The 21,918-nt window shown below is 43.0% G+C and overlaps 2 protein-coding genes across 3 annotated transcripts; one reads left to right on the forward strand and one right to left on the reverse strand.

Annotated features, from left to right (window-relative positions):
- Positions 1–386: 386 nt before the first annotated feature.
- On the reverse strand, positions 387–13,316 carry pus10 (pseudouridine synthase 10). Of its 2 annotated transcripts, none has more exons than XM_036136746.1 (18): positions 13,292–13,316; positions 11,993–12,127; positions 11,603–11,881; positions 11,400–11,486; positions 11,274–11,308; positions 11,083–11,197; positions 9,267–9,328; positions 8,971–9,016; positions 7,700–7,764; positions 7,524–7,609; positions 7,311–7,436; positions 4,546–4,602; positions 3,573–3,649; positions 3,066–3,121; positions 2,838–2,955; positions 1,511–1,653; positions 1,249–1,348; positions 387–1,117 (listed from the first exon to the last, which is right to left on the reverse strand). In XM_036136746.1, exons 2-18 carry the CDS (start codon positions 12,116–12,118, stop codon positions 1,079–1,081), a joined length of 1,617 nt encoding a protein of 538 aa, XP_035992639.1. In that variant the 5' UTR covers positions 12,119–12,127; positions 13,292–13,316; the 3' UTR covers positions 387–1,078. The 2 variants fall into 2 exon arrangements, with proteins under 2 accessions (XP_035992639.1, XP_012725276.2); XM_012869822.3 differs by lacking the exon at positions 13,292–13,316 and adding an exon at positions 12,623–12,833.
- On the forward strand, positions 12,956–19,026 carry cct4 (chaperonin containing TCP1, subunit 4 (delta)). Its single transcript, XM_012869823.3, has 13 exons — positions 12,956–13,231; positions 15,035–15,087; positions 15,164–15,253; positions 15,339–15,447; positions 15,544–15,808; positions 15,891–16,023; positions 16,671–16,810; positions 16,892–16,988; positions 17,279–17,389; positions 17,686–17,816; positions 18,248–18,482; positions 18,643–18,756; positions 18,876–19,026. The coding sequence occupies exons 1-13, from the start codon at positions 13,117–13,119 to the stop codon at positions 18,888–18,890; spliced, it is 1,608 nt and encodes a 535-aa protein (XP_012725277.1). The 5' UTR covers positions 12,956–13,116; the 3' UTR covers positions 18,891–19,026.
- Positions 19,027–21,918: the final 2,892 nt, after the last annotated feature.

Consider the following 21,918-nt stretch of genomic DNA (forward strand, 5'->3'; position numbering starts at 1 on the left):
GATTCACTGGATCATTCTGATGATGGTTTTCAACTATTTTTTATTGGTTCTTTTGTTATTTTGTGTGTACATAGTTCCTTATCTTTAATTTCTTTTTAATCTCAATTTTGCTTAGTTGTTCAGTTAAGTTTCACTAGACCAATAGAGAGGATTTGTTCACTTTCAACTATTGCCCTAATATCAGCTGCTTGAGCTGATATTCACCAGACAATAACTAACAGACCGAGAGTTGAACCTAAAACCATGCGTAATGGCACCACACAGGAAAGGGGGGTTTGATTAAATCAACTGTACAAATAATTGTGCAGCAGTTGATTAAAACAATTATATCTAATAATAACATTGGATTTTTTCCACCACTGAGTAAATGTGTTCAGATGAAATGATGCTGCTACATTAGAAGATTTATTTTTTCAATTTCTTAATTTTTAATTAATCTTTTTGGAAATTTGTACAATGAATGCAAACAAATGCTGATGTGGATATATCCACCTCTGAATGGGGTTTGGCAAAAAAATATGCTGACTTTACCTTTTGCTCTCAGGTTAAAAGGCCTCAACGCCTCTTACATCCTACACTCAGATCCTTTAAATACTTCAGCTTGACTTTTTAACAGAGACACAAAATCAAATAAAAACAGCCCTCATTATGATAAAAAAAAATACCTTCAAAAACAGGCTGGCTGGTTAGAAAGCAAAAGTAAATGAAAACATTGACAGTCTAAAAGTGTCCCCGTCTCTGTTCAACCAGCGTATAAACCTTTGATGCATCTTCAAGCGGCCATAGCTACAAAAATTGCCTAATTTAAATGTTTCCCAAAAGAACCAGTTAGGGCTGTTAAACATATCAGGCAATTTAACTGAAGATACAGTCACAGGTGACGTCCACTCAAACAAAAAAGCTGAACCAGACTTTAAAACAGGCAGAACATAGTCTGCCAGGAGGACTCCAGACTCTCCAGCCTCCCAGCAGCGCTTAGAAGGATCCGTTCAGTGCCGAGCTCTCACAGAACCAGTCCGCTGAAAGCTGCACCCTCTGAGGACACGATAAGGCCCGTCGTGGAGTGGGAGGGCATCTTTCACTCAGGTATGGGCGGAGGCCAGTCCACATCCACAGACTGATGGAGGAAACACCAGTTAGATTCACCATTTAGGCATCACAGTACATCCTTCCTGGTTTTATCTTAACAACCCGTTTGTAAACTTCGTTATTTCCATGAGAATTATTACGCATGCTGCGTTCCCCCACCTCCACGTCCAGCTCCAGGATGTCCGCATCGGTCTTCAGCAGCTCACACACGTTCGGCTTGGTGCGGCCAAAGTCTCCATGGACGAACTCCTTGATGTAGCTGTTTGCTGGACGTTAAGGAGGTTTTAGTCTCAACTTAGAACTCCACAGCTGCAGAAAGACCTACTTCTAAAGGGAGGTGCATTAGAAATGTGCTTGTGACAGTCTCTGTCAGCTCTGTTACTAGACTTTTAGAAAAGGTGGAGAGGTGAGGTGAGGATACGTTCCAGCCTGCGTTTTCAGTCCAAGGTAGAAATGATGAGAGTCCACAAAGCGGACGTTCATGCTGTGGACGACCCTCTGCCGGATGGCCAATGCCCGTCGGTGCAAAACCCTCAGAGGAGTCTTCTGGTCCAGAGTCAGTTCCTGGCAACACAGACAGTCTAAAATCCTGGCTTCTGGATTGACTGGGCTTAGGCTGTCACCTTATTAATGGTATAATTTGGAATTTTTAAAGACGCACCACTTCCTACCTCCATTTTACATGTAAAACTAATTTGTGGAAATAAACTATTGTTAACGTAACAGCAGTTTTATTGTTCATAAACAAAAAAAAACATTGTTAGCATAAATTGCTCTGATGATGACTCCAAAGTTGAGGTTGTTTTAAGTTGGCAGAAGTCCACTATGGTCTCGGGCCATCTCTGATTAGCTGGGTTTAATCTAAATTAAGTCGCTAAAAGAGTAATCTACTGCAGGGTTGATATTCTCCGCTAATAAACCTTTAACATAACCTTAATCCAAACTTTTCTGATCCATTCCTTTAAGATATTTTAGCCCGCACAGGTCAACAAGACAACCGAGGGTCTATGAAAATCTATTTATTCTATATAGGTTTATTTAACAAAGAGAGGAACAGGTCTGAAAATATAACTAAGTGTATAAAACAGGACAACAGTGGGTTAACTCTGTGTGTCTCTTTAAAGTGTAACTCACCCCAAAAGCAACTTCTTTTAGTAGATAAACTATAAACCGGGATAAAGTGCTACTTTACTGTTACTGTGCAATTTTTTTTAAAGCTCTGCACTATTTGTGTTAAAACCGTCTCAGTGCTGCCCTCCTGCAGTAGAGCGGTGGCTTTTGCAGATGAATTTTCCTATTGGTTCAACTCTAGATGCTTTCATCACCACAGCCCCATGTCTGGGAGGTGAAAAATCCTTCATCTTAAAAGACAGATCTGTGGCAAAACCACCAGATGTCGCCCTGGTCACTCCAACAGGTCACTTTCCCTCACCCTGACCGCTGCAGCAACGAGCACTGCTTAACCCTACCGCTCATCCTCATCTCTTGGAATCGCCCATTTTGATGGAATTTTGTAAAATGTGTCTGGGGGCGGGGTTATCCTTTTACATCAGAGTGAGTTACACTTTAAGTTATACCACTCATATGTAACTTTAAGTATTCTTTCGTTATTCCGTAGAGAAGTGACAGCACTTTGAAGCACATGTTGAATATGAAACATAAAACTGCAGTCTTGATGTGGTAAACCCTGCATACATCAGCTCCTAAACAAGGCCTGAAAGACAAACTGAGCTGTGAGCCGTACTCACCTTGATGTCATTAATAAAGCTAATGTCTTCCTTCTCGATAGCCCTCTGAGTCCAGACGAGCGCCGTGTAGGTCTTTGTCTTTTCTTCTTCCCCCTCCTTCATCCGGCTCATGGCCTCTCTGCAGTTTACAGCAAACAGAACAGAAGAAAGCACGGTTCGCTTCAACTCTCATACTGAGGACATTTAAAGTCCAGTGGAAAATAAGAGTAACGGTATCAATTGGCTCACCTGCTCACGATCTGCAGGTCTCTCACTCTGACTTTATCTGAGGACTTGTTTATAGTCTAAAATCAGATCAACGGTATAAGTAAGTAAACCATGAGCCAACTTCCCTAAAAAACAAAGGAATTGTTTCTTAGAAGTGTTAAAATCAACAATTAAGACTGAAAATACCAAAGCTAACCCACAGTAGAGCTTGTGACAGTTAGCAAAACTGCAATAATTATGTAATTATTTGATATTAAGTGACTTTCAACATTTGGAAACATGCGCAGATAAGCAGCTGCTTGTTAGAAAGTGACTAATAATCCCCTCCAAGTCAGAAGGACAGGCTGGGTGTACACGTCTTGACTGTTTAAGATCAGACGTAAAAGGTTAATACTGTACATACTTTCAGCAGGATTTTCTTACTCTGTATCATCTCGACCAGGTAGATGCTATAAAGCCTGCCTGACCACTTAAAAAAGGTAAAGCAGCATAATTTTCTGTACAATGCAACTATCTGACATTCAGCACCTCCTGAAGCTGCTTTATCTCCGCTCTGCCGAACCGAGATCTGTGTGGATTCAGCAGCTCCATGGCAAATGGACGTCCTGCCAAAGAAAAAGACACCCACATTAATAAAAGCTAGAAACAAAATGCTGAAGAAATGATGATGGGGTTCTCCTATTGGTGTTTAACAGCTAACACCATTTGTATAGCTTTAGTCGTGGTCTTCGTAATACTGTAAGGACTTGAAAAAGACAACTAACAACGAGCTAACGATGGCTCATGGATCAATGTTGGTCTTTTGACCCATGAGGGCAACTTTTTAATCTATCCAATGAAAGACTTTTATTTTGAAGCTCATCCGATAGCTTTGTTTAGTAAGGCCAACATAAACCTGCTATCATCACTGGTTTAGATACATGAGAAATTTACAATCCACTCGTTTAACAATGAAGATTATGTAAAGCTTAGATATTTCATTTTGGAAAAAAAAAAAGTTGGACTTCATTTTGAAAGGGCAATCATATGAGAGTTCCCAGGGTTCCCAAAGCAGACTGCAGCATTTGGTATTTTATCTTGGCAAAAGAGCAGCAGCCTACTAACATGGAAGCCAGTAAGACAAGCAGACCAGAAATAGAACAGAATACATCATATACCTATCCTGAGGAAGTAAAAATTCAGAACTGCAACACAACTTTTAAAAATGGCATATCAGATTGTTGCGATTGGCAAGCTGTTGTACCCATTTGAGCAACAAGGTGTCAGTATTATAGCTCCTTTAAACCTACTATGGCAATCTAACCTATCCTGTTAAATGTTGAGGGTTTTATTTTGAGGAGGATAATAAATCCCATGCTGACATTATTCCAAAGAGAACAGAATAAATAAATGAACAAATATTTAAGTAGACAGGATCTCAGTTCAGTAGCCTAATTGTAGCCTAATTGGAACTCTCTAAATGCTCCTCTGGTAGAAGTCATTAAATCAAACGGTTTCTCACCATTTCCGAGAGTTCGGACATCCACGTCCTCTCTGCCCGAGGAGGAGAAATTAAACCCTGCCACAAACAGAAAAGCACTTGGTTATTTTTCACCCACACTATTTTAGTTTTAATTGTCATGTGTTTTGCAAGAGTGGATGTTTAAACTTATTGGTGAATGAAACTCCACTAAGACCACAGGATTCGACTTTCTGCTGGCTAGGTTTCTCAGGGATGCTGCTGCTGAGATCATCACTTCCTTTGTCACTTTAACCCTCAACCCGGCTATAACAACAGGTAGAGCTCAGAGACTTTAAAGGGGACATGTCATGCTTTTAAATACTTCTTTTTGACACTAAAATCATTCAGTTGGAGTCTATATAAAGTGGAACTGCAATTCTTTGGTCTGAATTCCTCGTTAATTTACCCCCACATTTTCCCTTTTTACCCCTGTTCTGAGGTGTGTCTGACAATAACTTGCTTTGGTGCTGTCTCTTTAAATCTAAAGGAGGCCCTTCATATCCTTACTCTCCAGGTCGCAGAGCGTTCCACTCCCCCGTTTGGCCATTCTTGTATCATGCTGGCGGACGGGGTAATGAACAACTGAAGAATTTCACTTATTTACTTGTTGCTTCGGCATCATAAATATGTGACGCGCCACGGCAAAAGTAGGAACAAGTCGGCAGAACACAAATAGAGAAAACAGAGAAAAAAACGAATTTCTGAGAAAACTGATTTTTTTTTCGTTTTATTGCAAAATGTGCTAGTTGAAGTTACGAAGAAAGCAGTGAATGCTTTAAATGTTTAGGAGGTTTTAAAATGGTAAAGTGTGTTTAAAATGGGCCTGTTTCAGCTTAAATCGCAGCCAGCAGCATCTGCATGTTGGGGCGGGGAAACCTGCAGCTCATTTGTATCCTGCCTTTGTGATGTTCCACGCAGGCTTTTGCTACGCCTGTCGGCCAATAAGCTGCACGCTTGCAGAAAACACATGGCTAATTATGCACCTGCTTAACAATGTTTAGAAAAAGAAACTTTTAGGCATGTTGTCTCACTAATCTTCTCTGCAAAGTGCCAACATTTGACATGGTGACATCGTCTTGAATTCTTTTTTGATTTCCACAAGCTTGACACCATTAGAAAGCTTACAGATCCTTTCAGGATGTGTAAATGACACAAACTGACCCCGGGGAGACCTGTTCCTGGTTTAGCCGTGGCCGGCCACATATTACTGGATAAGACATCACATGACCACTGCATGACATACAGGTGCCATTGCAATGCTTTGAGTCAGGACTGCTGCAGCAGCAAAAGCAGTGTGAGAAGTACACAAATCTGGCTCCTTTTAAAGGATAATAAAGTTATACAATTAGAACGACATGTTGCTTTGACAGTTTTACTTTAATCTAATTGACATGAAAAGTCATTTGCAAAAAAAGTCTACACAAATTAAGTGTACACAGGTATGCTATGAAAAGTAGTAGACTTTAAAATACTAAAACTAAACATTTTATCTAGTTATAGAAAGACCGAATAAAATAATATAATACAAGGATTTTAATATTGATATATAGTCATTTATTTGTGGTGTTTACAAAGGATACACACAATATAAATTCCTGAATAATGTAACATTAAATATTTTTAGACTATGCTAGTGTTTTGGCTTTTTACCACTAGTGTTTAACTCTTACCTATTCATTGACAGCAGGCCAGTGTTTTTTTTTTTTAAATCTTTTATCCTAACCTGCAGGCCGGGACATGGGAAACATCAGGCAATGTTCTCCATTTATGTTTAAGGAGAGTAAATATTTCCATGTATCATAACATCAGTGATTTTCTCAGCTTTAATTTAAGCCACATTTAATAAATATCAGATAAAAAAATAGGGAAGCTACAGCCATTCTTGTGACTGATTTATGCTCATCAGGCATCAAAGCAGCCGGGTTTTGTTGACATGACTTAATGCATAGCAATGGGGCCTGTGTGCGCACATCAATGTCTATAGTGACTAATCGGCAATCCATTCATATATATAATCAATGTTCAGTATCCTTCAGCTTAGACTATAAATTCGCACCGAAATATAAAAATGGAGGATTTGTTAAACTGGTAAGCCAGAAGTCCATGACGTTTGTTACTGCTCTGCAGTAAATAATGTGAAGTAATTGTTCAAAAAACCCAAAGAAAACAGAGAAAACTGAACGGTTTGAAAAATGTGACCCAAAAAGAATATAAACACATCCACGCAGCACCTGGATATGCACCTGGATCTGCATTTCTCTTAGAGTATCCGAGTACACAACAAAATGTATTAAGGGCTAAAAATGTGAATTTTGCATATGGTACTTTTAAGAAACCAAATGTGAGAACTTTATTTTGAAGCCCTAAAATATGACTCAAATAATCACAGTGCAGTTGCAATTTTAAATGTTCTGTCTAGAGTTAAGAAAATATTAACATAGGAACAGAATAATGATTCTATAATAATGTTGTCTGAGTGCCAATCAGGCTTTTGGAGGAGATTTGGTCAACGGACCTAACCAATGAGTAATAAAGAGCAAAGCAATGAAGGTTCTGTAGTATGATCATGCTGGACCAACAAAATGCCTTTGATATGGTACTCCATAGAATCTTATTACAAAGCTGCAGGCCATGGGTTTTAAAAATGGGTTCCTTCCTAACTTGAAATGAGAACAGAAGTTAAAGGTGATGACTCCAGCAAACATGTAGAACACTGATCTTTGACAACATCCTGTGGTGAGCTTTGGGTCTGAGCGTGAACTCACCATCGGCTCTGAAGGCAGACAAGATGGGTGCTGCGATCAGCTCCTCCACAGAGGACTCCATCCTCCTCTCCCCATCGATCACCCAGGGAGTCTGAGGCAGGCTGCGGCAGAACTTGTTGTACCTCCCTGAACACGAGGGAACACGCACTTTGTTCTCCAGAGCAGAAAGTGAGTAGAAAATGTAAAAGGAAGGTTCCTCTCATCTTGCTTTACCTGCTATGAAAACAGACACGTGCAGACACTTGATGTCCTGAAGGGTGCAGCTGCAGCTCGGCTCTACTGGTGGACAAGGGTACATTCTAGGAAAAATAACACAAATATAAAAAGCTTAGATGTAGAGGTTACAAAAAAAAAGCTTCCTAGAGACAACTTATTTCAGAGTTGCTTACTGTAAAAACCTCGCGTCCGATATTTTTTCCAGAGCTTTGACCACGGCCATGCGGGTGAACACCGACTACAGAGGAAAGGAAAAGCATGGTAGATGAAGACGTACCAAGCACAGAATTAGAGTTCCTTCAAATGAAAATACAGTGCTTCATAAAAGTATTCACCCCCCTCAGCTTTTTACACCATTTGTTCCATTCCAGCCTGTTATTTAAATGGTTTTAATCTTGTTAGATATGATGAATCTGCACTAAAGAGTCTAAGTAGGTAGAGGGACATGAGGAAAAATGTACAATAATAAGTAGAATAAAAAATAAATAGAATTGAAAATCTGCAATTCAAAATTGCCATATCAATATGTACGTGGTCAACTGCCTGAATTTATGGAGGAAGGTTCTCTGGTCAAATGTGAGGATGTTTTTCAGCAGCAGGGACTGGGAACCTGGTCCAGGTTGAAGGAAAGATGGGCCGATGGTAGAAAGATGGCAGAATCTGTCAGTCTGCCTGTTATCATAGACTGGGACAGAGGCTCACCTTCCAGCAGGACAATGACCTGACCTGTGGCATCTCTGCCAGGCCCCACCAGATGTCGCTGTGGAGCTCTATGTTCACAATAATCATGTCTTTCTTTATAGAGTAATATTATTAAAAAGGCTGATTCCCTTACCAATAGAATTGTGTTATAAACTTCTTTGTTTATATATCCAAGTCTGCCAGAATACTGACAATCTCAGCAGGCTAAATCCTCTAGAGCCGCCTTGGTATTGGGGCCAGCCCACCAACGTTTGTTTAAATAATGAACACCTGAAATCGCAGCGTACATGCCCAACATGCTGTCAGTAGACAGCCGTGGGCCACAAATCCTACGGCCTCAAGCTTGGATTGTCCGATCAAAATACTGGAATTGCACGTGTTATGTTTAAATTCTGCCAGGTAGTGCGCGAAAATCTAGTGTTTGTTGTCCTTGCTGGCTCATTGTTGAGTTTTTGTGTCCCACTTAACTCATGTCACAGACCCCACTGGACCTGACGCATACTGCTAAAGCAACACTCCACTGGTTGAAGAAGAAACATTCATTGTGGGGGAATGGCCTAGTCAAAGTCCAGACCTCAATCCAATCTGTGGGGGGGGGGGGGGGGGATAGTTTGTAGCTGAACATAATCAAGTTTTCTGTTATTTTGCTCCATTTGTTGTTTGCTTTCCCCCGACAAAACTTGAAAGTTGTAGTTGTGTTTTGTAAAGATGGTTGTGAGGCGACAAAAAATAAAGAAATTACCTGTTTGTTCTTGGTGGCTTTGAAGCAGTCAGGACAGGATTTGGCTCTAGACGATTTAAAGAACAAAGCAGGAAAATTGGAATTCAGCAATGACAGCTATTTTGTTTTAGAAACGTGGGTTTAGGTTTAGACTGATCATCATTTTGTCTCTGCTCAAACAAAATGAACCCCACTGAGACACATCTTAGCCTTGTTACTGCTGGTCATTTCTAAGGATGCGTCTCAGGAACTCTGCTACTCATTCTTACTCTCTGCAGGAGGAATGTAAAGGATGTTGGAACTAGCTGAGGACTCACAGGAAGTGGCAGTCAGATTCTGTTTCTGGGTGAGTGAACTCCATACCGACCTCAAACGGGCTCTGAAACAAAAGAGAAGACCGATGTTGTTATGAACAGAGGGATAATTTTACAGTGGATAATTACCTCTTCATACCCAATATTCTCTGCTTACTTCTTTCTATGGTTATTTCAGGTAAACAACGGTATCAGTCTTCCTGGATCAATACTTAGACCCATCTTTCACTCTTTAATTTCAGCTACAAATCCTTTGGGAGGGATGTCCCAGTCAGCTTGTGACATGTAAAGAAGGAAGCCTGGTGCCCATTGGTCTTTGTGTAATATGTTAAGCTGTCAGACTGGATGGAGAGAATCTGCAACCAGCACAAATCTGTCTACAGACGTTGTTAGGCTGCAGCTTAGGACTAACAAGTATTCTTTGAACTGAAGCATTCCACCGTAGCTCTGTCTGTAGGATGGTCAACCTCTCTACACGGGACTGCTGCTGTTAACACATCTACATAACATTTTAATTGTGATATCTGTGAACAAGACACTAGTTGAAATGCTAAAAAAATAAAAAAAATAAAATAAAAAAAACGGTTGAATTTCCATGCCACACCACTAGTGGGCAGTATGTTCATTGAAACTAAACAATGTGAACATGCTGTTTTGAAATCTTATCGTTTTCAGAGAAAACGTGCACTGTTGTGGTTACACGTACTGCAGAACTCAACAGAACGGTTAAAACAAAAAACTCTGTTGTGTGCTCGGGGTCTTAACTTCAACTATAGACCTTTTTCCACCGGCCCTACTAGATTTCGCCCGCCCGCCCTTGTCCGCCCCGCTGTAGACGGAACGTATTGTTTTTGTGTGTGTGAAGCAGAAGCAGAGAGAGGAGATAGACTGATAGTCTGATCTGCTCCACAGTTTGCCTTACAGAGTTAAAATTTAGGGGAATCGTGGGGAAGTTTTTGCCTCAGCCACTGCAAGAACGACGAAAAGGACAGCTGACTTTTTGACCACAGTGAAATTATTTCTACAGGTTCAATATTGCATATTCGCAAATGGCGCTGACTCAGTGTTCTTTAGCAGAGGAACTGGCAGCTCCCACCACTGCTCTCTGCTTTCTCCCCTGAGAGAAGCCTGAGGGCAGCGGGGAAAGAGCTCCTGCACGCGGTGGCCCCATCAGTGGCCATGAACACATATTTCAAACAAACACTCTTAAGACCCAAACCGCTTTCATGGTGTGTCGAATTAAAGCTTCGCTAAATCTATGGCTCTGATCTAGCGTATTAAATAGTAAAATTCATGTTCACGGTGGCCCTTAATATCGCCGCTCTTCAGTTTTTTCTTGGAGAAAAACACGCCCGTTTCTCCTCACCCTCGGCCAATCACTGAAAAGCGGTATGTTCACATCCAAAGCTCCACTCTAGTCCACTCGGTTTGACCCTGGCTCCTGAGCAGGGCCAGACAACACCGGGCTGGCCCTGAAAACAACTGTTGCTGAAATGCTGGCGAGTGGGCGGAGCTGAGTAGAGCGCAGCCAAACCGAGTCAGTGGAAAAGGGGCTAAAGTCCAGCTTCCTTCTCCCTGCTGGAGGAAAGAATTCCCACTAATGGTGCGATCACAACCATGTTTCACAGTGGGCATAATGGGTTTAGGATGGCATGTGATGTTTTCAGCTACTCATAACATTTTGCAGGGAGCCTAAACCACATGGCCAGATCATTTGACCCATTTCACATCCAGTGTAAGATGCATCATTTGTTTTTATTCAGACAGACCCAGATTTTCATTTCTACAGGCTGTTTTCCCAAGACTGGACAGCACCTACCTTGCCAACGACAGCCACGCCCCCAAGCTCCTTTGTGACCAGACCCTGCATGATCCACTTGAAGGCCTCCTTCACCTGGATTATATCGTCCTTGTCGAGCACTAAGCTCTTCGCTCTGTAAGAACAAGCCAGCCGTCTGAATGTCCGTGACGCCTAACTTTAAATGTTCAACACGAGATGAATTCTATTACCTGACTTCCTTCTTCACATGGAGCCAACAGGAATGCTGTAGAGTGCAAAAAGAAAACACTACAATGACATCTGATCATTTTGGGATGGCAGAATGAAGAGCGCGTCTTTGTCTCACGTGCACTGACCTCCCGCACACAGAGCTGAGCCGGCAGAGAGATGGACAGGACCAGCGTGTCAAACTGGTAGTTTTGGGCCTTCACTGTCTCAGCAATCTATGGAAATCAACCAGCACTCAGCCTGAGTTAAACTATAGGACAATCTGACATCTTTAAAACGTAACAGAATAAAATGAATGAAAAAACAGAGGCTATTTTCTAACTAATCACACCTTTACAGCCAGATCTGGGCCACATGAATCTTGCAGGATTCCCAGACACACTACACACACGCGTGACTCCACGTTCTCCAGGGCATCAGAGCCCTCTTCTGACTGAACAGTCTCTGTCGTGGGATCCAGCTTGGCTCTTTTACAGGGGGGGTCCGCGTCGCTTTCAGACAACGCTGCATCTTGGGACTCCGTCTCACAGGTGGAGCTCTGGCCCGTTGAATCCTGGACTTTGCTGGTTTCCTTGTCCGCGATAAAAGCCCGAAGGTCTTTAAGGGTCTCCTGCATACAATGAAACAATCAGCAAATGTCATCCAGCGTTGCTTTGGGTAGCTGGGTGGGACACACAAACAAAGCCAGGCAATAAGTGGGAAACAGAGACAGCAGCCCTACATGCTGTGCTTGTCGGAAGGCGGCCTGGACGGTCACGCAGCAGAATCTGAGGACGCAGCGGGCACAGCAGCCAGCTGACAACAGCTTCTGGACGATGGGTTTATCCTTCTCCTTCAGTGGCAGCATCCCTGCAGGCTGCAGGAGGGGAAGGGAGCACACAGATCACGTCAACCTACTAGATCAGAGCATGTCCCATTAGTCCAGGTAGGTCCAACTGAGAGTCAGTGGCAAGACCTTTTGTTCTCCATCCAATCTGACAGAGCTTTAAGTATTTTGGCAAATAACAATGTGCAACTATCTCGCTCCATCCCTGTGTGTCCTTTTCTCTCCACTTCACAACTATCGCGTTACTTTGAGTTGATCGATCGCATTAAATCCAAATACAATACAAGGTTTGAGGATGACACCTAAAGTCGTGTTTACATTTTTCCTGCAAAAGGTCAAAAGGCAGATTTATTCTGACCAGGTCGCACACCTGCAGGATCTGATCTGTGCATCCGCTGTAAAATCCCGAGCACATCGGAAACTCGGATAACTAGCTAGTTGTTAGCGTTGGAAAATTCCCGTTTGTGAATACCGGGCCGTATACTCGATAGGAAGCCCACGACAAAAACCCTGAAAAGAACCCACCTGAAGCGGTGTTACTTTTGCAGACGTGAATAAACCAACTGAAGGCAGCAAACAGCGTTTTGTTTCCAGTGAGGCGCTTTGCTGCGTGTCTGGCCGCCCAGGCAAGACTAATCAAGCCGGATAAGCATCGGGAGATCGGATCTGCCTTTATAAAGAGCTGCTCTCTGCTACTAAACGCGTCGCGAGTTTTAAAACGTGTTTATAGGAAATACATATGCGAGGAAACTCATTTAAATCGGGGAAAAACGCTGTTTCAAACGATCAGTCGACACATAATGTCTGACTACGTCATCTCCACGCGACGGGGAGTTGACAGCCGGGTCCTTCCTCTCTCTGCAGCAGCCGGTGACTCTGGAAGCTTCTAACGGAGACCAGGGGGAACACGCCTCAATCTAAGTCCATCCGAGGCCGAACCGCGGGGTTTCAGCCACGGGCTCGCACCCACTCCTCTCTAAAGCCTCCTGTGACCTTTTTCCACCGTATATAAAAACGACATGCCCGAAGCCATGGCGGTACCGAGAGCATCAAGCGCAGGCAACAAAGGAGGGGCGTATGTGGACCGCGACAAGCCGGCCCAGATCCGCTTCAGCAACATCTCTGCTGCCAAAGGTAGGCCGAGATGCCGAACCGGGTTTGGACCTGCTGGTACTGCTGGTGTTCGGCTCGCACCCTGCGCTCTGCTCGGTAAAGGACGGGTCCAGTTAGGCGCCGTTATTTTCGGTCTAACGGACGCTCCCTCCGGGCCTGGAAGCTGAGTTCCCCATGCCGAGGAGACATGGCTGCTCACGATGAATGCATGAGAAGTTAGATATGCCTGAAGCCTTCTGAGGTTTTTAATAGACGAGTTTAGGTTCGGTGCTGATGTTCGTGACCAGACCCGATCACAACATTCCTCGGAGCTGGAGGAGCAGGGTGCAGCCCATAGAAGGCCAGGGGTTGGCCCCATTAGACAGAGCAGCTATAGGGCATCAAGCTGGAAGTGTGGTTTTAATCTCGATAGCTTGATATTGCATCAGTTAGACTTTTCATGGGATGGAGGAATGTAAATAGTCATCTCTGGGGCGGTGGCATAGCGGGATTGATCAGCCTCAGGGGCCCAAAACCACAAACGCACATAGCATCCATCACTTCAGATTTCTAAATCACTTCTCATCCAGCAGAAAATGCAGCACCATTACAGAGACTAAGGGTTAAAACCACAGAAAAAGTCTCTTTCTCCATCATGATCACCCGTTTCCTTATAAACACTGATGTGACGCTATCTTAAACCAGGAAAACACTGGAGATCTGATCAAAGCAGCTCAGACAAGACTTTCACACGGTGATAATTATCATCAAATAGTCGGTTTCTCAGATCAGATGAAACCAGCTGTGGTAGAACATACTGACAGAAGAAGGGCCCTAAAATCATCTGGATTCTGGCCTGATTTGTTGTCAGGCGGAACAAAGTACACCCATTAAAGTAGTTGTTGAGATGAATCAGGGGTTTTTCAGGTGTATTTAGGTTTTTTTTTTTAAGAACCTAATCCATTCTGATTACACCATTTGTTTTAAAAAAAAATCTGTTTGCTGGCTTTGTTCAGTATAGGCTGCAAGAATTTTAAAATCTGGTAAATAGCAGAGACTATTTTATAAAGCTTGTGCACACGAGAGGGCTAAAACTTGTCACTTTCTATAAAAAAGGATTTATAAAAAAAGTTGGGGGGGGTGGCAAACAGGGGACAACATGTCTGCTTTTACCTCTGATTTATGCATTTAATAAAGGCCTTAGTGGGAATTTCTTTCAGTCTCTTTACTCTTTTCTCCGTGGTTGCCGTCACTAACCATGGAAATCCAGTGAACAGCTGTTTGTTTAAATGCACCACTCATGAGGAGCTTTGCTTTGACCATTAAAAGCTGAATCTGGGTGTCCAGCTGTGCTCTATGAAGGGAAAATTGTAGCTGGTGTGTGTGCACATGGTTTTAGAAATCAGGATCATTATTATTCTTGACATATGCTATTTTTGGCTTTAGTGCGTACACAAACCTTTAGTATGGATCCTATGCAGTGTTTTAGAAATTAACAGAGAAAAAGAGTCAAAGAACCAGGAGAGCTTCTCATTGTTGCTCCATTCAGAGTCTTGGAAAGGTTTTGGCCACTTTTGACGTTCTGACGTTCAACTGCTGGTCCTTTTCGCATCATTGGAAGTTTTCGTAGCCGGGTTGCCGTAGTTAGGGACGTCATCCAGTCATGATGAAGTCTTTGGGTTGATCCCTGCTCAAGCCTTAAGCAGCCAATAACAGTTGATTGCCCGATGACCGTATTGTGGGATCCAGGCCGTTAGCGGCTGCTGTTAGGTTCTGGTTGTTAAATAAAGGCCATGTTTTCTCCCTGTTGTCCCTGTTCTGACTCATCCTGTTCTTGATCCACAGCTGTGGCAGATGCCATCAGGACCAGTCTGGGACCCAAAGGAATGGACAAGATGGTTAGTGGGAGCAGCTTTTCTTTAGGCCGTGCTTATTTAAACGACGTCGTTAATCCGAGGCCGTGTTGGCTTTCAGATCCAGGACGAGAAAGGCGACGTGACGATCACAAACGACGGAGCCACCATCCTGAAGCAGATGCAGGTGCTGCACCCTGCAGCCAAAATGGTGAGGCCCCGTTTCTCTTCTCAGGATGTGGCAGCAAAGCGTCATTTCCTGTGTCACTGAGGATTGTCCCCTGTGTGTGTGTCAGCTGGTGGAGCTGTCCAAAGCCCAGGACATTGAAGCCGGCGATGGCACCACGTCTGTGGTGGTGATCGCTGGAGCTCTGCTGGATGCCTGCTGCAAGCTGCTGCAGAAAGGTCAGAGCTGCCCAACCATGACAGGCCACAGCTAACAGCCACGAGGGTTTTGTAACTTCAGGCGTTTGGTTTGAGCTCTGCTCTCTGATTGGTCAGGTATCCACCCCACCATCATTTCGGAGTCCTTCCAGAAGGCGGTGGATAAGGGCGTGGAGGTGCTCACCGGCATGAGCCGTCCAGTGGAGCTGAGCGACCGCGAGACGCTTCTCAACAGCGCCACCACATCGCTCTGCTCCAAGGTGGTATCGCAGTACTCCAGCCTGCTGGCGCCCATGAGCGTGGACGCCGTCATGCGGGTCATCGACCCGGCCACGGCCACCGGCGTCGACCTGCAGAACATCAAGATCATCAAGAAGCTTGGGTGAGTTTCCTGTGTGTGCTTCTTCTTTCCTCTCCAACAGCCCGTTCTGAAAGCCTTCTTGCTGTGTGCGCTGTGTTCCCAGAGGGACCATTGATGACTGTGAGCTGGTGGACGGGCTGGTGCTAACTCAGAGGGTGGCCAGCACCGGCGTGACCCGCGTGGAGAAGGCTAAAATCGGCCTCATCCAGTTCTGCCTGTCCCCACCCAAAACTGATGTGAGTCGGTGATGTTAAAATCATTCCTCCTCTAGGGATGCCTCTGTCGTTCAGCCAGGCAGAACAACTGAACTATTCTCCCTCGATTGGTTCTGTTGGGTTATTGGCAGGTCAGATACAGAGAAATGTTTTGATTTTGTCCTGTTTGGTAAAATAAAAAGATTCCTCCCGTCTATAATCACAGCTAACAAGATGCACTTTGTTCCCTTTTTAACTGAATTAAATGTAGTAAAGGTTAGCAGCAGGCTGCGTCCATATTTGGTTATGTTGTGACTTTAGGATGAAAAAAACAGAATTGGAAGCAGAACCCGGGCCAGGACAAGCCTGGTCAGCCCATCTCTGTTTTTCCTCCTCAGAGCTTTGTGGTCAGCTTTTCCAGCTGTTGTAAAGAAACCATTTTGACTTTTGACCTTTTCCTCTTGCACAGAATGAGGGTTTAACTTTATTATAGTGGTTTGTGAGCTAGCAGCATATTGCACAAAAATAAACTTTGCTCTGGCAGAAACCCAAAACTAAAGGTCTTTTCTGTACAGTTGAAGCATTAAATTCACTGAGTTACTCACAAATAGCTGGAATCAGGAAAGCTGGGTGTTGCTGTCCACACCTGACCAGTTGTCCCCTCTCCCCCGGTGTCCTTGGGGCTGCAGATGGACAACCAGATCGTGGTGTCAGACTATGCTCAGATGGACCGGGTGCTGCGGGAGGAGCGCGCCTACATCCTCAATCTGGTGAAGCAGATCAAGAAAGCCGGCTGCAACGTGCTGCTCATCCAGAAGTCCATCCTCAGGTACAGAGGTTAACCACACACAGCTGGGTCTATGCGGGGATGTGGTGGGCTTCACTCTAACCCCACATGCTCCTGTGACAGAGATGCCCTGAGTGACCTCGCTCTGCACTTCCTCAACAAGATGAAGATCATGGTAATGAAGGAAATCGAAAGAGAGGACATCGAGTTCATCTGCAAGGTGGGCCTTTGAGCTTTCCACGCCTTTAACCGCATCTGTTCACTTTCTACACTTGATAAAATACTGATGCTAAAAGATGAGGCTGGCTTTGTTTTGATATAAATAAGCTTTAATAATAATAAAAAAAACTTGCACTCTAAATGTTTTGGATCCCTTTTCAAGGACTTCTTAATCAGTCTCTGTTTGCTTAGAAAGCTCAGTGACTGTAATGTCAGTGAGAACGTATTCTTGTGGAATAAAGCTGCTGTTAAATAAAAAGTCTCTCTTTTTTCTTTTTTTTTTGGCTTTAGACCATTGGCACAAAGCCCATCGCCCACATTGACCACTTCACTGCAGAGATGCTTGGCTCAGCGGAGCTGGTAGAGGAGGTCAGCCTGGACGGCTCTGGGAAACTGGTCAAGGTATGCTCCATGAAGAAGTCCTTCATGTTTCAGAAGGAATTCAGAAACAGGATGGAAGCTGAAGGATGCTGTCTTCTTGCAGACGGGGGGGGGGGGGTGCAAAAAAAATGCTCTGGTTAGATGAGACTTAAAGAGCCTGAATACATCTGCAGGCCACACTTTTCAGATTTGGGCTTAATATGTTGAAAACCAGGGATCGTTGGCATGAATAGTTGTGGAAGGCGCTGCAGCTTCTGTGACCTTTCCACATGAGCCGGCTCTACCTGATCCTGGTGAACCTGTGGTTGATGTTGCAGATCACAGGCTGCAGCAGCCCAGGGAAGACTGTAAGCATCGTGGTTCGGGGATCCAACAAGCTTGTGATTGAGGAGGCAGAGCGCTCCATCCATGACGCGCTGTGTGTCATTCGCTGCTTGGTCAAGAAGAGGTCAGTCCTTTTCCTTTGAGTGATTATCTCCTCCTTTCTAGTGGAGACGGGTCTTCTTTGCACCCTCTGACAAAGGCGCTCCTGCTCTGGTTCCTCCTGCAGGGGCGTAACAAACAGAGGAACAGTACAGTAGAAAGCTCCCCTCTCATTGACTCCTGGTTGTTTCTGCAACTTGGCTGGAGAGCCTTCTCACAAGTATAGCACATCAAACGCAATACTTTTTTACAATTTGATTTAAAAATCTTTTATTTTCCTGAATCAATGATAAAGTGACAGATTACCTGAAACAAAACAGCTCCATTATATAAAAGCTGTGTAATCTGGTGTATTGTGGGTTTGGGGCATGTTGGTGAACTTTGTAGTGATAATAACCTGACGCTGGTCCGGTATCCTCCATCCTTTCAGAGTTTCATTTCTACGCTGTCTTTCAGGGCTCTGATAGCTGGCGGTGGCGCTCCGGAGATCGAGCTGGCGGTGCGTCTGGCAGAGTACTCACGCACCATGGGGGGCATGGAGGCCTACTGCGTGCGGGCGTATGCCGACGCTCTGGAGGTCATACCCTCGACGCTGGCTGAGAACGCAGGCCTCAACCCCATCTCCACGGTGACGGAGCTCCGCAACAGACACGCACATGGAGACAAGATGGCTGGCATCAACGTCCGCAAGGTTGGCATGCTTTCCTTCACCTTCAGGGCCCTAGGAGCAGCTTTGCACGTATTGATTTCAGTCAGAGTGCAACACATCGGCTCCAGACACGTGTTGTGGCCATGCTGCAGAAGAGGCGTTGGTGCTCAGAATGATCTGACATGTTGTCTGTGCTTGATAGGGAGGCATCTCCAACATCCTGGAGGAGCTGGTGGTGCAGCCTCTGCTGGTTTCTATCAGCGCTCTAACTCTGGCCACAGAGACGGTCCGCAGCATCCTCAAGATTGACGATGTGGTAAGACCTAACAACCCACGTGTCGTCCTTTCAGTCCTCTGTTAATAGCGTTGGTTCTACAGCGTATGTGTTGCTGAAAAAAGATGTCTGTTGCTTAATGGCTCACATTTGTGTCTCAGGTGAACACCCGATAGGCCTGTCCTGTGATGGATGACGCAGTCAGCTTGTTCTGTCAGGGATCAGAAGACCTCTGACATCCGTCAGCTCAGCTTTCCACTGTAGTTGTTACGTTGCCTAATTTAAATAAAAAGGCTTGTTTTTTTGTTGACACTCCAGTCTTGGTTTCTTCATTTTTCTCCTGCAGAAAGATGGAAGTGCAGATTCATGTTCAAGGTAACAAGGTGGAAGTGGAACCAGAAATCACTGTCAGCACACCGTCAGTAGAGTGAAACACGGTGGTGGCAGCATCATGCTGTGGGAGTGATTCCCAGCAGCAGGGACTGGGAAACTGGTCCGAGTCGAGGGAAAGCTGGATGGTGCTAAATACAGAGATGTTCCTGATCACAACCTGTCACTCTGTGATTTTGACACTTATGCTGAACATGATTAAGTTTTCTGTTGTTTTGTCCAATTTGTTTTTTGCTTCACAGTAAATATTGAAAACATGTTCTGCAGATGAAATGGTGAAAACTCGATCCATTTAATTTCCAGGTTGTGAGGCAACAAAACATGAAAAAAGCCAGGAGGGGAGAATAGTTTCACAAGGCACTGTAAATGTTACATAGTATTAAGTTGAAATGTGGTTTTACTACAAACAATCTAGACTAAAGCAAGAGTTCCCAAACTTCAGTTTACAGCCCCAAGATAACTGCCAGGGACTGGTGACCACATATTTTATTTTATTTATTTTTTTTGGGGGGGCGGGTGTAACAAAAAATACAATATTAGAGGACTGAAGTACTTTAATAAGAATCTTCAAAAGGGTGCAACCTTCTGTTAAAATGAAAAACATTGAGGTTTTTGTAAAGTTATACTTCGGTATCTGTTTCACAAATAAGAAATACAAAATCTTTTTAGCATAGCAACAAATCGTTCCATTAACGGGATGAAAGTAGAGTAAATATGTTTCACAGAGTATTTGTGGTGACCTGGAGCCACAAGGAAATATTTAAAAACTTTTAAAATTCTTGGATATGCCTTTTAATGTGGATTGGTTGGAAGAAGGTGTTTTTCTCCTATAGACGGGTGCTACAAAGCACAGGTCCGTTCTGTGGAGAGGGACTGGCTGGGTTTTTGGATCATGATCTGGACATGAAATTATGTACATTACCATTCAAAGCTTGGACTCACCTTCTCATACAGTGGTTGGTCTTTATTTTTATTACTACCTCTGAGAACTCCTTCAAGACAATTTAAAAAACCATTTCAGGCGACTAACCTCATGAAGCTCCCGAAGAGAAGGCCAGCAGTGACCAAAGCAAAAATGGAAAGTTTATCAAGACTTGTCTATCCAATCTATTCAATGCTGACCTAAAGAAATTAAAAATATCTTGATCTGGTTAAATTTTATTTAAATAGGAGAAACAAGATTGTCAAGAAAATGAATATGGTAAAAGATATAAGTGAGGGGGGCCTTAAAGTTACAGACTGAGATTGCTTTAATATAGCATTAAAAATAAACTGGTTAAAATGGCAGATCAGACATAGTTCATTTTGGTATTGTATCCCCAACTTCTTTTAGCCAACTGGGTGTTTTGAACCTGCTGCTCATTTCACACGTTGATGTATATAAGCTCTCTGTGAAAATGTCAGATTTACATATTGTTGTATTGGAAAATGTAATACACACAGAACTTCCATAATAATGTGGAATAACAAATGTATGACACCACAACAAATCCTTGTTTTACAAGGACTGGTTTGACAGAAATATTTGGTCTGTGACTCATTTGATGGAGGATGATTATGGTCATTTAATAGATTTTTTTTTTTATATACAAAGAATAGACAATAGTAAATCAGCCATAACAGGTTAAAAACAGTGCCAACAGAAATAAATTACAAGCATATCTGTAAAAATATAAATATTAATAATTGAATATCTAAAGGATTAAATCATATATATATATATATATATATATATATATATATATATATATATATATATATATATATATATATATATATATATATATAAGAGAGTTAATACTCTGTGGCTTGATGGGTTGAGTACTCGTTGAGTAGTCGTCTGGCAACCAGAAGGTTGTGGGTTCGATTCCAGCTTCCCCTTGCCACATGTCGATGTGCCCTTGGGCAAGGCACTTAACCCCAAGTTGCCTACCGAGCTGCGTCTCGGTGTATAAATGTGTGAGCGTTAGTGAGAGCGACTGGGTGAATGTGGCTATAGTGTACAGCGCTTTGGGTGGTCAGCATGACTGGAAAAGCGCTATATAAGTTCAGTCCATTTACCATTTAATGTGGGGGGTCAGACTAATTCAATAAAGTAACTTAATTTATTAATTCCAAGTAAATATTAGTAATTTGGCACCTTTTTAATTGGTTACATATTGGAAAGATTCAATATATATATCTCACTGTATTAAGAATACCTTGAAGAGGGTTTTGGACTGAGAACATTTGACTTTATGAATATGAAACTTCCCTAGAATGAGAGGCTAACAAGGGTACATATATTTTTTCATCACGATGGTAAAATAGTGTAATAAAATGTTTTCCTTTAAATATGTACTGTTTGAGCAAATCTGTGTTATACATAATTCTCCAAGTATTTTCTGGATCATTTTATTTGGTTTAATCCATAGACACGTATGTCCGTGCTGTTTTTTTCTTCTTCTTTATTCATAATTACGTATTATGACGGCGTATGAAGCCGTAATACGCCTTCATACATAATAAATCACTATACATTAGGCAATAACATTTCTGGATGCATATCACAACTCATAACAGAGAAATCAGTCCAATATAAATCATATCATTGTTTCCAATGCGTAATCAAATAAGATCTCTTGACATTAATATAAGAATTTTCATAAAACAAAATCCAGACTTCTATCAGATATCAGGCCAGTCGTGTTCTATTACCAAAAGATAATCAACGAAAAGAATAATGACATGAAATGAAAATATTTTTGTCTGCGCTTTAATCCCCCATCAGTCGTTCATGTCACTTCCTGACATTCGTCACTTCCTTGGCAACCA

This window comes from Fundulus heteroclitus, chromosome 5, assembly GCF_011125445.2.
Source record: "Fundulus heteroclitus isolate FHET01 chromosome 5, MU-UCD_Fhet_4.1, whole genome shotgun sequence".
Taxonomy (NCBI): domain Eukaryota; kingdom Metazoa; phylum Chordata; class Actinopteri; order Cyprinodontiformes; family Fundulidae; genus Fundulus; species Fundulus heteroclitus.

What these genes read in the sequence shown, in the direction of transcription:
- pus10 (XM_036136746.1), bottom strand. Translation starts at nt 12,118, where the DNA reads ATGCTGCCACTGAAGGAGAAGGATAAACCCATCGTCCAGAAGCTGTTG. An exon ending in CATGTGAAGAAGGAAGTCAG is followed by an intron (nt 11,198 to 11,273) that starts GTAATAGAATTC and finishes TTGTTCTTACAG; the next exon opens with AGCGAAGAGCTTAGTGCTCG. An exon ending in AGATAAAGCAGCTTCAGGAG is followed by an intron (nt 3,122 to 3,572) that starts GTGCTGAATGTC and finishes ATCTGATTTTAG; the next exon opens with ACTATAAACAAGTCCTCAGA.
- cct4 (XM_012869823.3), top strand. Translation starts at nt 13,117, where the DNA reads ATGCCCGAAGCCATGGCGGTACCGAGAGCATCAAGCGCAGGCAACAAA. An exon ending in TGCACCCTGCAGCCAAAATG is followed by an intron (nt 15,254 to 15,338) that starts GTGAGGCCCCGT and finishes TGTGTGTGTCAG; the next exon opens with CTGGTGGAGCTGTCCAAAGC. An exon ending in ATCCAGAAGTCCATCCTCAG is followed by an intron (nt 16,811 to 16,891) that starts GTACAGAGGTTA and finishes CTCCTGTGACAG; the next exon opens with AGATGCCCTGAGTGACCTCG.